Source organism: Pleuronectes platessa, chromosome 5 (genome assembly GCF_947347685.1).
Source record: "Pleuronectes platessa chromosome 5, fPlePla1.1, whole genome shotgun sequence".
NCBI classification, from domain to species: domain Eukaryota; kingdom Metazoa; phylum Chordata; class Actinopteri; order Pleuronectiformes; family Pleuronectidae; genus Pleuronectes; species Pleuronectes platessa.
Window position 1 is genome coordinate 21,261,433 of NC_070630.1, and position 17,209 is coordinate 21,278,641.

A 17,209-nucleotide genomic window follows, 5' to 3' on the forward strand; every position below is an offset into this window, starting at 1 on the left:
TTTAGTCATAGTGTTTAGTAAGTCACAAACTGACAACCAGCGGCAATCAGGTATGTGTCTCCTGGCCCAGTTTGGACGGACATTTTTCTGCTTTTCATGGGCCAGAGTCTCAGCTTTCAACTAATTGTTGGTTCGGTTCGGTTTCAGTTACATTTTCAGGTCTTGTTGGGTTCAGACACAGATCTCTGGACCCTTGAAGAATACTCTGACCCAGTCATCTGGCCTCAACAATTTGGCCTTTGTCTAAGTCCCTCTGGTCTTTACACTTGCCCACTTCTCCTGCATGCAACATAATGACTATATGATCTAACTTTTAATTTATCATCTGATATACTGTATTCCAGACTCTGACATGCACCATTGTTATGGGATTATCAAAGATCTTGGTTTCATCTGTGAGTGGTCATAATATTTTGGCTCATCCTTAAAGGTCTTTTGTTTTTCAGGTGTGGTAAAATGTCCAGAGTGGAACTTTTTCAGCTCTTTCATCTCTTGGAACCCTCTGCTCAGCATCAGGACAGCTAAAACTCTTTGCTTTGAAATATGATATAGCTAATGCGTTTCCTGTCTTTAATGTGAGAGTGATTTTACACATATTTGCTTTTTCCTCATTCAGTTTTAATGTTACTAATGTCCTGTCCTCTTCCCTCTTGTATTCTGCTGCTATTATAATAATTATTATTATGATCATAGTCAGTTGCTGTTTGGAATTATTGTAGTGAAAACGTTTAAATTCCACTTTTTTTTTAGACCCCAACATGACATCTTCATGTTGCTTGATTTGTTCAACAAAGACTCCAAAATAAAGCTTTTAAATGAAAGAAGGTTGAACCAGAAAAGTTTTTGCTTGTTCCTGCTTTCATGTTCCTTCTCTGTTGACTGATTAATTGATTAGTTCAGTTAAGTGTTTAAAAATGTTTACAGCTGACTTCAGTCTCCAGGGGGGTTTGAGGGTTGGGACAGTCAGAAGGTAATCTTCAGGTGACGACAGAAATGTACAGCGACGGTTCTTTGAGGAAGCCCGGCTCCTGAGCGGCTCATGCAGAGAAGCGTCTCTCACAGTGCTAAGGCTTTGTGGAAGGTTATAGCTCTTTGGCAACAGAACACACAACTTAACATTTGTCTGTTTTACACACAACGGACAGAAACACATTACGTCTGCACCATACAAACAGCCTAAATTCACTGTATACACAAATTTACCTATGGAAAAAAAATAAGTTTTTAGATATTTGGTCGTTAGTATTCAGGGATTCTTTGATATTGATCCAATTGAAAGAGACTGTTTCAAGTGCGTAGGATATCATGTTGACCGTGTTTCATTTCCAAATGATATAAGTTTTGATGGAGGAACCAAATCAAGACATCTATTCAAAGAACTAACAAAATGATGCAAGAACAGCACAGACCAATTATGCCTGGACTGTGGCAGATACAGTACTGTGTTTCACATATAGATCACTTCAGTGATGAGTGAAATGAGAAAGAAATGTCCATTTACCGATACCTTCTTCTGATAACAGCACAGTGTGGGTGTCACAAGCTTTCATCCATTCTTGTCTCATCCTATGCATGGAATGATCACTGTCTCTGCATCCTCTGCTACTGTCTATATACAGTTTACACAGGCATTGTGTCATCGTTTAAGGTCGAGGTAGACTAACCAAAAGTCAAACCTGCCACAGTTGGTTTGACAGTTCACTTTACAAGAAGACAGCTTTCCCTCTATTTTTATGTAAACAGATCTGTGTCTTCAAACAGGAGCAGGAGGACATTGCGCTCCCTGTCTTCTACTGTAGAGCAGACACCCCTGCAGACACAGTTAGACTGAAGTTGAGAGGATTTGTACCCAACACAGCCACCCAATCATTGTCATGCTGATTTGGGACAAGATTCATCAGTTTGACTTCCAAAATTCAATCCATGGACTGTGCCTGCTCTGCTCTAACATGGCTTTAGGTTGCAGAGATCCAGTTCCTGAGGTTTCCTCCGTCCAGAGCAGTGGTCCCTGGGTAGATTCATACCATTCTCGTTTATGCAGTGCACCGGCCGCCTTTTAAAGCCCCTTCCACAGGACTTTGAGCAGTGGGACCAGGTACCTACATCCCACATGGGGCACGGATCCCCACATGGTCTCACAGCTACAGGCCTGTCAGTGCTGTCACAGTCCACTGCAGGACGCCCCTCCACACTCTGGCACTGCACCAGCCTCTTCTGAAAACCGCTGCCACAGGTCACTGTGCATATATCCCAATTTCCTGTCACCCAGTGACTGACTGGCCTCTTACCCATCGCTTGCTTCTTAACTTCTACTTTGTTGCTGTCCATCAGGACGCTGTTATGTGTTTTGTGGCTTCTCTCCTCCTTCTTCAGGGTTTTTTCCTCCTTGCTCTCCTTGGAGACGTGGAAAGAGTAGCGCACCCTGGGTGGAGTCATCTTCCCCACAGAGAGAACCTCCACAGTCAGGGGCTCCTGCAAGGGCCTGGTGGCCCGCAGAAGCTCTATAGATGTGGAGGTGCCGCTGTAGCGCAGCAGGCTGCCCTTCACCAGCAGGTCGCGCTCCACCGCTGACACCACGTAGTTGCCATTCAGGAGGTACGTGCCATGCTGATTCTTTACTGCTAGGTAGTTTTCATCGCTGACCATTCCTCGATAGCCGCGCTGACGGATGTCAATGTTGGAGGCTCCCACTGGCAGCACCACCACAAAGTTGTAGCCATTACTGGAAAAGAAGAGTGGAGATGTGAAATATTAATTATTCTATTTTTCATTGGTGATGATGTAATTTAATTTAAATTCTAGAATAAAGTAGAGTGCAGCAAGTCGCTACTTGTTTCCCCCCTTCCCCAGAGTAAGATTTGTTTTCTATGCTTGTAGTGGAAACATTGACACAAGCCTATCTTTGCACAAAGAGAATAGGCTGGCTGAAACGAGTAAACTCTATTCAAAGTGACTGTTTCACTAGTTTTATCAGCAGTAACTCTAACAATATTTCACAAACTGATTCTATTTTTTGTATTCATGAACCATCAGCCAACATCTCTACAGGAGATATATGATGCTTATTCAGTTTTGTTTACCTTTAATGTGTTATATAGGTTTTGGTGTGCCCTACGTAAAGGATCTGCAAAGCTCCAAAGCCAAACATCTGTGATATAGCAGCTTCTCTTTAATATGATCAACCTGAATTTAAGCACAAAAGCTGTACTTCAAAAGTGACCCCCCCCCCCCCCCCCCCCCCCGACCCCCCCCCCCCCGACCCCCCTCATGATTTAAGCAGCTCATTAGACTGTGCCGGTATAAGTGTTAAATACAGAAGTTATATTTTGGAAATAAAGCTCTTTGACTTTGGCTGACCCTGACCGAAACACTTCACGTCCAGTTAAAAAAAAAATGGTGGCAAGCGTTTGACAAGCCTACAGCCACAACACAAATCACAAAATTGTACCTTTTTAGTTCTTACAAGTGGAAGCCTTAAGCACTGACCACATGGAAACAACTCAAACTCCCTGGGTGAAGGAGAATCTGGAGGACAATGAAATCCTTCATCCCTCCTAAGCAGATGCTGGTTATAGCTGTTAAAACACTTTGACAAGACTGTTGAGTCTGGGCAGGTAGAGTCTTAAGCAAAATGATGAAAATGATCATGTGAATCAGGAATAGGACAGAGGCATCATGTTTATATTTTTCGAAATTTTTTTCTTTCTTCAAAACATTTCATGACTATGGAATTTAGGGCAACAGGTAACAGATGCTGATCCCAAGCACTGGAACATTTGTTGTTTTCATAACTTGCAACATGAAACTTGAAAAAAGAAAAAGATGCATCTGATCTGCACATGAATTTAATTTTAATACCCAGCTGCTGATGATATCCGGACCAACAATTCCTTTTATGATTTGCTAGAAGAGCCCTCGTTCACACTGTGTCAACGAGACCCCGTCTTTTCCTGTACACTTTTCAAAATCATTGCTTTCAAGTCATTAGTCTCATGTTATTGATTGTGTAAAAACATGTGACTTGTCCCCAAGATGTCTGACCTAAATCTATTCACGGTGAGTTATTTACATCTTGTGTCATTTGTATTTGTTTTTTATTTCCTTCACTGTATCTATTTCTCTTCCTTAGACTTTCCTATTTTATTGTGCAAGAAGATCTTTAGATATCCAAAGTATCTTTCTTAGTGGGGATAAGAGTGGAGACATAGCAACAAACCACTTCAGTGAATTTATCAATTCTGTCAGGAGATTCCCAAAAGAGCATAAAGCATACTAAGTATCCTAATAGTGTGGATCCAAGTGCAGAATCCACTCCTGCTGATCTCCAGACCTCTATCCAGAGTCAGCTCTCTGTAGATATGCATGCATTCTTTTATGTAATTCCTCAACTTTCTTAGACACGGCCCATTTGCCAAGACAACAGAGCAGTGCTGCATGCCTCTCCTCTGGTCTGTCTCCTGTCTGGAGGCCATTGACTGATGCTCCCTGGTTTAAAACCTTGGTCAACCCCGTTATCATAAAATGTGGCACTCAGCCACATTGTCTATTCTATTACCACTGAAGATATATTACAAATTCACAATTCAACAAAGTCAGCATAAAGGTGGGTAAACAAGAAAAACACAAAGATGTATGCGTTTGGGGTTTAAATAGATTTTCCATAAAGTAACTTAGATGAAAATCTTATCATCTTAAGATATTTATTCATAAATTCAGATAAAAACAAACAGTTAAGTTACTTTTGAGACTCTGGGAGGACTATGGGTTTCCTTTTCTGATTACTACGTATGTGTTCAGTCTTGCCATTACGTTGGTACTTGACTAAAAAAGCATGGTCATAAAATAAAGTTGACCTTGAACTATCCCACCACTTCAGATATGACCCAAAAAGAGTGGTACAGTGTGTCGACTCTCTACTTACACAGGTTTGGTGAACAGTCCGGAGACTTTCTTACAGGCCTTATTGTCCCCGCCACACACGCCACACTTGTCAGACTTCTTGTTAGAGTCCAGCTTGCCATCGCAGCCGGCCTTGATGCATTTTCCCTGAACACATACAGCCGAGGTGTCGGGAGAGCAAGGCGTCCCATCCACCACCTGCAGGGTTTGAGGATGTAAAAGGTACGTCATCCTGGGCTCAGGTCGTTGGGTAATATATGAGTAGGACAGCGAGAACAAGGCTGAAGATTTGCTCACATATTGACAAACACTTGAACCCATATAAATAAATTAAAATAATGAACCAGAGAGAGTTACAGTGTGCTAGAGTGAAAGCGAGATGTGGACTTGTGTTGCTGCTACAAGCGTGTTTTCATGCTGTCCAGCCACAGCTGTGAAGCGATACAATCCCTGCATGTAGCCCTCTCTCACCACTACTGCCACTAACACATCTCCACTCATTGTGCAGCGGACAGATTGGGCTGTTTCTTCTTGCACTGTGGATGAGGGCCAAGTCACACCAGGCCGACAGTTACTGTAAACACCAAACCAGGAAACCTCTGTGAGCATGGAGCCGCTCAATAAATGTTTCAACTTCACCACCCATGAGGTTCTGACTTGTGACGAGGTGTTCAAGGACAAAAAGTCCAGATTTCATTAGGAAGCACAACTGCAGCTCAGAAGATTAAGATCATTTTCCAGCGTCCTGTCTCAGGCTTTTAGACAGATCTGAGTATTAGGACATTTTTTCAGTGAGTAGAAAAGTGGGTGTGGATTGAAAGAATTTGGTATGAGGAATGTTTCAGTGAAAAAAAATTATTATACACACCTTAGGAGCAAGGACATAGAAGTACCCAGTCCCGTTAGCACGGCAGATGAGCTTGCATTTGTCCTTGGGAGAGATGCCGGAATATTTGGGAACCCACACCACAGAGGAACCCAGTCTGTTGGTGTTCAGGTTTAGGCCGTTGAACGCCTCACATTGCTCCTCCCTGAAACTCTTACCTGGAGAGAGAAAAACAAGCTTTGAGTTGATTGACAGCTACTGCCGCACTGTTAACTGCCCCGGGTGGGATAGAGTACTGCATCACTCATGTTCTCTGTTCTTGCACATATAGCACATTAAACATTTTACAGTGACAACTTTACATACAGAGATGGTGTAGATAGGTAAATGTTCTTTACTGATCCCACATTGGGAAATGTTTATGTTGCAGCAGATGAACCCACTGACATGTACTTAGTAAATAAAAATAAAACATAACTAGAAATAACCAGTGATATCAGTGAAATAAAATCACTTTGTCTCTGAGTCCGGGTGACAATCAAAAGTTTTCCCTCAAAGTTTTCTTGAGGTTTTGCATTCAAGAGGCCAAAAGCAAATATTGAGAGGCCACGTGACCTTGGCCTTTTGATCTTTGACCAGTAAAATCGAAACATTTACCTATGTGAGTCCAGGTGAATGTATTTGCCAAAGTGGAGAAAATTGTCTTGAGACATTCCTGAGATATCACATTCACAAGACAAAACTCTTGATTTGTGAGAACACAGTGACCTTGACCTTTGAACCTTGACCACCAGATTCTAAGCATGAACTCCATGAGTCCAAATGAATAGTTGTACCACATTTGAAGACATTCCTTTTAAGGCGTTCTGGAGATTTCGTGATCACAAGAATTGGGCGTCCATACGTCCGGACATACTGAACATATGGGCTTGAAAACGTAAGGGAATTTCTCATTGATGGATACACAAGGCTCCTTTGAGATTAGCAATGAAAACTCTTTCCTACAGCACAGCCCCATGCATTTTCAAATCCTTTTTAGTGTATGCATATTCCAAGTGGGGTACATGTCCATGGACCATCAAGACCATCAAAAGCTTTTTGGAGAGCAAATGGTCCAAAATGTGAACATGACAACTAGACTTCTCTGAAGTGGAACTTAAAAGTCTGTTCGTGTAATATCTCCATATTTATCAGCTATTATTTATTTTTATAAGAAGAAATGTGTCCTATTAAAACATAAAAATTATAATGTGATAGTGATACATTTTTCCCTTTATTCAGATTTACGTAGTACTTTCAAAGTTCTGAGTAAAGAGATTAAAAAAATACGGGCTCTGTCCCATCAACCGGGTCAGCCCTAAAATGTTGTGGGTTGACTCACGCCTCATCCCTTCAACAAGTGGCCAGCAAATTGGTGCAAATTGGTTCAGTACTTTTTGTGTAATTCTACTAAAGAAAAAACCTAAGTAACGATATGCAGGCTCTCTTATGTAGAGAGCAGAATGTGCTGCTCTATAGGTTTCCATTAAATTGACAAAACTAAGCTTAAAGGTTCAGTGTGTAAGAAGTAGGTGAAATAATCCCAGTGATGTTTTCACTCGGGTGTTTCATCTCCATTGTACAAATTATTGTTTTCTTTTACCATAGAATAGGATCTTTAGATTCAATACTTTATCTTAAAAATCTACAGAGGCTGCCAGGTTTTTACAGTAGCCCAGTCTGGACAAACAAAACCCCTTTTTGAGTTTTTATAACTGAAGGCTACCACAGGTTCTCTTTCATGTTTGGAAGGGGGAGGGGGAGTTGAGGGGTATCCAGCATGCACCTTCACCACTAGATATCATTCAATTCTACACACTGTACCTTTAACTTAGAGAACAAATACACTGACGTCTCTATGGATCTGAGGTATGTAATTAAATTAACTAATGTCATGAAGTTGTGGAACTGTGCCTGTGGGGTAGAGTTTTAGTGAATGTTCAATCAGAGCTCTCTCTGTGTCTCCCTGTGTGAGCAGAGGGTAGCGTACCTGTTTCAGAGCAAGGGTTGAGATTACAGGAGCGATATTTGATGCGAAGGCCGTAGCAGTATTTGCCTCCATTCTCAGGGACGGGGTTGTTACACTCCCTGTTGGCGAGCTGAACTCCTCCACCACAACTGCGGGAACAATCTCCAAATGCCCCCCATTTGCCCCACCGGCCATCCACCTGCGACCAAACGAAAAGAGGCCGTATGTCAGTTGTTTTCCATTAAACACCGATGGCAACTGATCTTCCAACACTCACCTTGGTTTGCATGGTGGCATTCTTATCAGCGCAGACTCCTCTGAAGCAGACCTTGCCGGTGCCACAGCTGGTCCCATCCGCCCAGGGAAAGTGTCGGGTTTGACAGACCAGCTGTCCTCTGGCCTTCCCAGTGCACCACAGTTTGGAGCAGGGCTGCATGTATGGGCAGGGTTTGGAGGCGGGACCGAAGGCGAGCTCACACTGGCGGTGCAGGCTGTAGCTGGAGCCAGGCAGGTTGTCCGGGAGAGACAGCTGCCTCTGAGGCTGGTCCAGCAGACAGTCGCCTAAAGAAACAGACCCACAGCACTGCTCTCAGTCCCACTGCACAATGCACTGACTCATATGGATATTGATATCCAGTGACTTCATGACTAAACATGTGGAATTGTTCAAATATCTATTCAACGAGCAGAGTTTATTGAGCCGTTTGGATGCTGCTGGTCAGCCTTTTAAACATTGGAAATATTTCTGTTTTGACTTTGACTTGTTTCCAGCAGCAACAGGCAGATGTTTTCAGATCGAATAAACCCACTGATACCTGTTAGCAGTCACACAAAGTTAGCGTAAGAGCCAGATACTTCCCTCAGAAAAACAGTGCATCGACCAAACCCATTCTTTCTTATGCCAATTCATATTACAGACAAAAATCTTTCTCATCTGAAGCTACACCGCACATGTATTGCTTTCCTGGCAGAAAAGGCAAAACACATCAGATACACATTATAACATGAAAGGATTATTCTTACAACAATGTATTTTTAAGTTATTGCAACATAAACACATCATAGATAGGAACCATGTCTGTTATAACAACGCAATATTAATCGTGGTTCAAAATGAAACCTTTCACAATATAATGTGATAGTGTGATGTGATGTCATGTTTGAGTGAGGAAACATATAAAGAACTGATAATTTGAGGAATATGGACTTGAGTCTTTAGTTGCGGCCCTCAGATGTCAACAAATCCTCCTCATGTGATTGATATCTCGAACAGAAACAGAAAACCAGTATAATGAGAAAAAAGACACAAAAACTGCCCGATGATAATTCTCTGTGGATGGGTTGCTCAAAGAGGCATCCTCTGATCCATCACTTGAATAAAAAAATGCTGCTTTAAGAACACTTTTAAAATGTCCTTTCATTGTTTTGACTTATTTGGATATTATGATATTTCTGTGGATTCTTTGCTTATATAAGGTTTCATCCTCCCACATTTGAACTTCATAGTGAACATTTGAAGTGTGGTCAGAGCTTTTTATATATAGTCTATGATGCAGAGTGTAGTTAAAAGATTTTAGAGTCAATATTTTTCATAAAACAACCGAATTTGATTTATTTCTGTTCACATGTGAGATTCATATATGTTTTACTTATTCACTTGACTCTTTGTATTTTGTCATGCCTTGCGTGTCGGCTCTTTCAGAGGTCTGGTAAGCAATCGACAAAATCTGCAGACCCCCAATAAATAAAAGTAGACTCGGGGTCCACAGACTGAAGGCACACTGCCCTGCCCTCAATGACTGCCACAGAGCGTTGGTCGCCTGTTTATTCAAATGAAGCAACGTTGACCTTGAGGCTTGAAGCAACTTCAAGGCTGATTGACAACAGGCTAAGCACAAAGGTTGTGGTCGGCACACCAGATGTACAGCAAACCGTGATAATTTGCTCCTTATTAAAGCTGGTGGGCATGAGTGTGTTTGTCAGAGTAACAGTGGGGACATGTCAGCCTGTAAAGTCTGCAACGTACACCTGAGTGAATCTGACTGGATGTTACTGGCTGCACAGCTTTGAACGAGCCACTCGCTGTGAAGCCTCATTTATCCATAGAGACATATTAATGAAAAGAAGAAATATTTCTGGCCTTCGGTCATACTACCAGGATGATGAGTATAACTGTGACAAAAGCGAGCCAATGTCTGTTTTTTTGCGGGTTAGATCACTACCAGCTGACAGCTCACAGCCTGGACAGAATTACCGAGTCCATCTCAGTCCAGAGACACACACAGGAAGTGTTTACTAACCATGACCTCTGTCCAGGAACTCGGTAATGATGGCTGCGCTGCAAACAGACCAGGGTCGGCTCCTGTCAATCTGAATCAGCGTGGGAGACATCATGTGGTTGTCCTTTAGTTTCCCGAACACCTCCTCACATGCCTTCACATTGTCGTGGGGCATGTTGAAGACGTGGCCTGTGGAGAGAGGGTGGGGTGGGAACAGAGACAGATGGTCACACCGTTGTGGGACTCAAGTAGTTGGATTCAATGTCATACCCTGATATGCAGTTGGTTCAGTTACTGGGTGGTTACAGTGAAGTTTCTGCACGAACACATATGTATGAGATGTATAAAAGTGAAGTCAACTTGGACTGAATTGGAGCTGATATCACAGCAGACAGGAATGCGTGGCACATGTCCATGCTCTAAATCTGGTCTGACAGGGGAATTCAGTTCCCTGAGAAAATTGTTTCATTCCCTAAATACGAACATGCAGTTCTTTCCAAAAGAAAAAGAGAACAATCCTAAACTGTGGTTTCAGCTTATTTAATCATGGACCAGGACCGTTCCGGAGGCAAATTGTGTCATTATTTAACATATTCGTGGTCAGTGTAAATCAATGCCTCCCTTGGGGCCTCAGGAGTTACTTGTGCATATGGTCTCAGGCATGAGTCCTGCTTCTTTTACAGCCCCATCAACCACTGATTGTTGAAAATGAGAACGGAACTGCCAATTGTATTATTAATAGGATTGGCCTTATAGCGTAAGCATTGAGTAAACTACAGCTGATTTAATACTATCCATTAAACTGCATCAAAAAGTACAGGAGGAAGGATTAGCGGTGTTCAACTTTAGTTCCTTTTTCATTTTACCATGTTGCACATATAAATATGTCAATCAAAAGTTGGTAATTGTAGCTAATTAATAAGCAAGAAAACTAGGCACAGGCATTCAAAATAATAGTTCAGAATTTTATGTAATGGTAAGAGTGAGATGAGAGAACAGGTCTCATATCTCATGTCTGTGGGGCAAAGAACAAAGCGTTAGTTTAACTGACTGAGGAAAAACACTAGTTGTGTAGTTATATCACTTTTTTTGTTTGTCATAAAATTTTCCCTGAAACCAACAAACACTTCTCTTTCTGTACTGGTTTAGCAAGATAGATAGAATGTATAAACAATCAGCTTTAAAAGTGCAAGTGTATTTGATAAACATTGGAAACTACAGGCTATATCTGCTTCCCCTCAAAGTCCCAGCTCAGCGAACAAGTCCTGGCCCCAACTCCTTCCTAAACACAAGACATGGAGTCAAACCCACCTCAGCCTTGGAGATAAAGCAAATATGCAAATGTTTTAAAGCAACAAACAGAAATCAGCGCCTTTTCCATCAAAAAAATGTCAGAGCTAAGTCCAGAGAAAAGTTGACACAGTTTCGGTGTAATTTCATTTTTAAATTGGCCTTTTCTTCTTCTGCCAGAGAATTACAGCTGGGGTGTACTTTTGTGAGTTTATGTGACCATGTGAGGATAGGACCCGAAGTGTTTTCAATTTTTAAGATTTTTTCCAAAACATATCTCTCTCTTGCTGTTTGCAGCTGCCAGTGTGCAGAGTTACGTTGTGCAGCTGGTATGTGGAACATGCACCGATCTAAACCTTAGCCTTTGAGACCCAGACGCTCATTCCGAGTGTGCCCACCCATTTAGAGACCCCTTCACAAACGAACATCAGGTCAAAGTAATGAACTAGCTGGTGGGACTAATAACCCTGCAGTGCTCTGGGACTGGTCTGAGAACATGTAGATCGTGATGAAAGTTGCAGAGGTTTCCAGGCAGGCCAGTTTACACACTGATTACGTGCACATGCGTCTGTCAAACTGGACTGCAGAATTCCTTTGACAGTTTAAGTTAAGGTTGTATGGAGCTATTGCCCTAAAGCCAGTGGTTCTCAATCTGTGATGTGGCCACCCCTGAGACGGGCACTGAGCCACTGTGGAGACTGGTGTGTGTGTGTGTGTGTGTGTGTGTGTGTGTGTGTGTGTGTGTGTGTGTGTGTGTGTGTGTGTGTGTGTGCGTGTATTTTAGTCGAGACGGGCAGAGACTGAGATGTTTAGAAACAATGACTTAGACACTCACAACTGCTTGCTGATTGGGTCTTTTCAGTAAAAACGTAGATTAAGCTTATTAGGTCAGGCCCAGATAAAACTAAGTGGCCTCAACTAACAGTGTAGAACACATCATTAATATAATCTATTACAAGAGCTGCTGACCCTGTTGTCTATGCTAACAGCTGTTGTGAAGTTAAAGTCAGCTTTTTACAATAATATAACCGCTTACGTGGAAGAGACAATCTATTATTCGAGCAGTCTGGGACAATTCTGGAACTATAAACCGAATGCTTCCTGTTTACTCCAGCCCAAACTACCCAGTGTAGGTGAGTGGTCATGTTATTATGTGGTTTAAGGTCTGTTATGAATTATGATTAAAACTGAGACAGCGCGCTCATGTGGAGAGGGATTGTTTTAGTTTGAAAACATTTGGAATCTTGGGAGGGGGGTACATGGAGTGAGTGTATTTCGGAAAATAAATGATATTCATACAATTTATTTCACTAATGTTAGACTTTTATTCAGTTGCCTTCCCTGTGTTTTAGAATTTTTTTTGGAGTGGGGGCACAAGCTCTTTTCTCCTTCCGAAGGGGACCATGTTCCAGATTAAGTCTAAGAACCACTTGCCTCAAGCATATCACCTTCTGAGGCCTGCTGCAATTCAACTGTGAATTAGCATAAATCTCAAATGCGCAGGAAGTGCAGTTCCCTCCTAATCAGTTACACTTCATCCAAACTACACTGACAATCAGCAGGTCTCTAACCTAGTTCGTGGGCAGCGGTGAAAGCCGAGGGCAGGCCGTCATCCTCGATGACAGAGCAGCTCCTCTTCGGGTCACACATGGTCCCGACGTCAGCCATCCCCAGTGTGTCGCAGGTTGTGGCTCCACAGAGATCCTGGGGACAGAGACGTGAGGGTTAAATGTGAAAGGACTTTTCTCTTTTTTTCCCAGAGGAAACTTAGAAAAATCAGATAGGACTCGAGCCATGTTCTGAACATGTTTCGTGTGGTTGAGCTGAGAGTTACAGAGTGAGCAGAGCGTAAACGGCACTAATACAAAGCACATGGGACCGTGGTTTGCTTATTGCTGCTCGCTTCTTAAAATATATTGAGGCGGGGAGTCAGGGGAGATAGCCCATTAGAGATTTCCCCTCGGTGTTTAGGTAAGAGGTAAGGAGATAGTTTGGGAGGACTAGATGAGTCCCACCTGCAGCTCACACCCCAGGGTGAAGGACAACCATGTCAGCTCCGCTACAGCCTTTTACTTTTTACGAGTCACTGTTTCCTCTTGTATCCTTGACATCCCTGGTCGCTCCATCATTTTGATCCAGACTGAAATATCTCAACAACATCATTTGGAACATCCTGTGCATGCAGCTGTGGCTCAGGAGGTGGAGCGGGCCATCCACTAACCAACAGGTTGATGGTTCGATCCCATCCTCCCCTATCCCGTAAACCTAAATATCCTTGGTCGTGAAGATTTGAAGACATGTGGGTGAATGACAAAACTGTACTGCAAAGTGCTAAAAATGGCCATCAAGAATAGAAAAGCTCTATGTAAATGCATTTATTGATTTTACATTCATGGTCCATAGATGATGAATCCAAATGACTTTGTGATCTCTTTACTTTTCCTCTACAGCCATCATGAAGTTGAAGTTTGTGGTTTTGATTCAAATGGCTCAGATATGTTTGGATTCTCATGATATTCAGGAAGAACTGTAATAACTTTGTTGCTCACTTAGATTTTCATTCAGCACCATCATCGGGTCAACATTTTGATTGGTCCATTACTTTAGTTTATGACATTCCCTTCAACCTCATTTGTAGTTTATTTACTAATATTGGCATTTTAGTGAACATGGTGAACATGTGTAAACATAATAACTGCTCATCTTCATGTGTTGCATTCTGCTGTCAGCTTTTAGCTCAAAGCTTTACACGCACACAGCCTCACAAGCATTAAGGAGGTGTCATCTTCAGTTCAATGAAGGTCATAGTGCCAGTTGTGCATAATAAGTGTAATAAGTGTATATAAGTGCATGTTATTTTATATTTAAATCATAATGTGCCTTAAAAATTGCAGTGAAAGCCTGCACCACTGATCTCAGACCGGGTTTTCATTGGGCAATTGTACGATCAATCTCTGCTGCCTCGAGTTAGCAATGAGCCCACAATGCACCTGAACACACCTCATTTTAAGACTAACATGCCTCTGGGCAAGTGCAGAATAGAACACTAGAATATTGCCCATGATTCAGTGGTTTTCATACAAGTGCTAGATCTTTTCCTGGATCTTTAACACTTATTTGACTCCTGCTTGGATCTCTCTGCTCTGGGATTACAGTCGATCAAGAAGTCTTTTCTGAACTTTTGCAGTGAACATAGGAATCTAGACAAACAGTGGTGGACGTGTTGACTAAGTGTTACACTGAGGCCTAAGGATGCCAGAAGCACTTTCTGCCAGGCACGTGTACTCCACATCACTTGCTCTCCATAACCTATGACAAGGTTTTTTCCAACGAAGCAGCTGTGCTCATTGTGCCCTATAAGGACAACAACACTGGCCCGACACTCGGTGTAAATAAGTGATCTTTCCCAGTGCTGGGATGTTTTGACCTCGATGAGTTTTACATGTTGCTCTGCCGTGAGGCAGAGAGGTCGTGTATCAGACTGCTGGACCTGATTAAAAGCAGATGGCAACAACCAGACATCACAAGAGGAGAGACACAAAGAAATTAGTGATGCAGAAAGATATATAGGTAAGTGGTCACAGTTGTGGTGCTCACATGTGGTTATCTTAACAGTTGTGACTGTTCTGAAGGCTTTAGATGGTGTCACTTTTCATCAGCTTGAATGGAGCAGTGATTTGGATTCAAACTGGAGTTTTATGAACTGCTCTGATCTTTATGACGGCACCTCATGTAGGCAGATAATGACCCAGCTCTTATTCTGTAGGAGCACACAGGGGTGAGTTCTTGGAAACTCAGTTGATCTTTTCCAGTGACTCGCTGAAGCAGCTAACACAGGACTACATGATGTGCATTGCGCAGCTGTGCAGACAACACACAGTTCGAGGATGGATTACTCAATGGGTATTGCAGGCACACAATGTGAAAGGGCCCAAAGGGTTAGCGGGCCACTGGACCTGGGTCTCTGTAAGAAGGAAAATTAATGATTTGTTGGAATGTCACAAAACTGTGATCAAGAGATGCAACATGGCTACAAAGACCTGCAATGAAAAATGATTAAAGGGACACTGAATGACCATAACAGCATGGAAAGCCACACAGACGCACACAATGACAAACACAATGACATCAATGATATGTTGTAATCAAATGAACCAGAAGTTAATTTGTGGGTAGGGGGTGGCAATTTCCTGTCTGTTATGTTATGTCTGTCTGTCCATGCCCCTTGTGCCCCCTTGTCTCATAACATACCCATACACACACGTGTATACACGTGACACATGTCTATTTCATATATGTGAACACACAAACACACACACACACAAACACACACACACACACACACCTGCTTACCTGTTTGGTGAACAGTATGGCAGTGTCCCAGTAGTCAGGGTGCTTGTCGTTGTGTTTATTCAACTTCTTCTGCCAGGAGCAGAAGTTGCGCAGAGTCAGGGCTGCGTTACTGGAAACCTTCGGTCCCTTGTTGGCCTCACTTATCACCATGAAGCCCACCACCACTATATTGATGGAGTTGAAGATGCTGGGGTGTTTGTAGAGCCTGGCTGCTACTGACATCAGGGTCAGGAGATAATGCTTCAGGTCATCCCCGTGAAATGTAGCCATCGATTCATCTGCCACCACCAGCACCTCCACAAACCTGGGGATGGAGGCGAACCTTTTTGACCTGCCTAAGGTTTTCAACACAGTTTCAGTGAAGTCATCATTATCTAGTTCAGCCACATGCTTGTACTTCTCCAGGGAGACGGTGAAGCTGGGATCAGGTGTAACTCCACACCTGCTGGTGAGGTTGTGGCCCGAGTGCGCATCAGTGCGTCCCCGGCGGCGGATGACATGCGTCCTGTCCAAATAGTTTCTGTATCCAGACGCGACTGCTGCGTCTTCAGCCCCGTTTCGACTGATGAAATACTCCATTCCCTTATAGGAGAAGCCTCCATGGAGACCTTTGCACAGGCTGACAGCGGCAAATGAGTCCGGGTCTGTGTTGACATCCCCGGAGTAGAAACATGCCCTGAGGTCTGCTGCCTCAGACGCGTTAGGTGCCAAAGGGCCACTCTCAGGGGCCACGGTGCCCGGAGCCAGAAAACTAGAATCCGGTGTGAGTCTGAGGTAAAATTCCTGTTTGAACGCAGTTAATCGAAAAACCTTCATCTGCAGATGCTTTTCATCGTCTTGGAGATCCACGCGCTCGGGTGTGAAGAAATCGACCTCCATGCAAAATGTTTGTCTAAAAAAAAAGAGAAAATGTATAAAAACAATCAAACAATGAATGAGTGTAGCCATCTCTGCTCCCCGGAAAAAAGTCCACAGTGTATATTCAGCTGCGGTGCGTTCGCGTGCAGTAAGAAGTTGTGCGCAACGAGCACAGCGTCCTCATAAAACTAAGCAGCTGCTCTGCCGCCTCAGCTTCCTCCCCATCCTGCACCGGGTCCACTCTGACCTCCGACTTGTCTGAGCTGCGGTGCTCACTGTCTGAAACCTGACTGAGTGCGCAACACAGAGCTCACTGGTCATGCGTCTCGGTTTGTGCTGCAGCCACTTAACTCTCCAAATATTATTGTTGCTGTAGAGCATGTGCGACAGGAACCGGAGCATCATCATCCCTCCTCCCACAACCCGGACACACACACACACACACACACACACACACACACACACACACACACACACACACTCACATACACACACACTCATACACACACGCTGTTTGTGCGCTTTCGACAGTTTGCCATTCATCTCAAACAGGAACTTTCAAATGTAATATTGATAAAGTAACATATCTCATCTCATTTCCTGTGTATGCATATTTGTCCCCAAAAAACACCATCTACATTTGATCAAAAGCACCCAAATTAATTGAACGCTTCAACATTGACATCCAAGCGACCA

The 17,209-nt window shown here is 43.0% G+C and overlaps 1 protein-coding gene across 1 annotated transcript; it reads right to left on the reverse strand.

Annotated features, from left to right (window-relative positions):
- Nucleotides 1-1,355: 1,355 nt before the first annotated feature.
- Nucleotides 1,356-16,858, reverse strand: LOC128439963 (A disintegrin and metalloproteinase with thrombospondin motifs 15). The gene is made up of 8 exons (XM_053422504.1): nucleotides 15,656-16,858; nucleotides 12,874-13,006; nucleotides 10,034-10,201; nucleotides 8,011-8,294; nucleotides 7,755-7,932; nucleotides 5,768-5,943; nucleotides 4,922-5,097; nucleotides 1,356-2,722 (listed from the first exon to the last, which is right to left on the reverse strand). Exons 1-8 carry the CDS (start codon nucleotides 16,601-16,603, stop codon nucleotides 1,945-1,947), a joined length of 2,841 nt encoding a protein of 946 aa, XP_053278479.1. The 5' UTR covers nucleotides 16,604-16,858; the 3' UTR covers nucleotides 1,356-1,944.
- Between the last annotated feature and the right edge of the window lie 351 nt (nucleotides 16,859-17,209).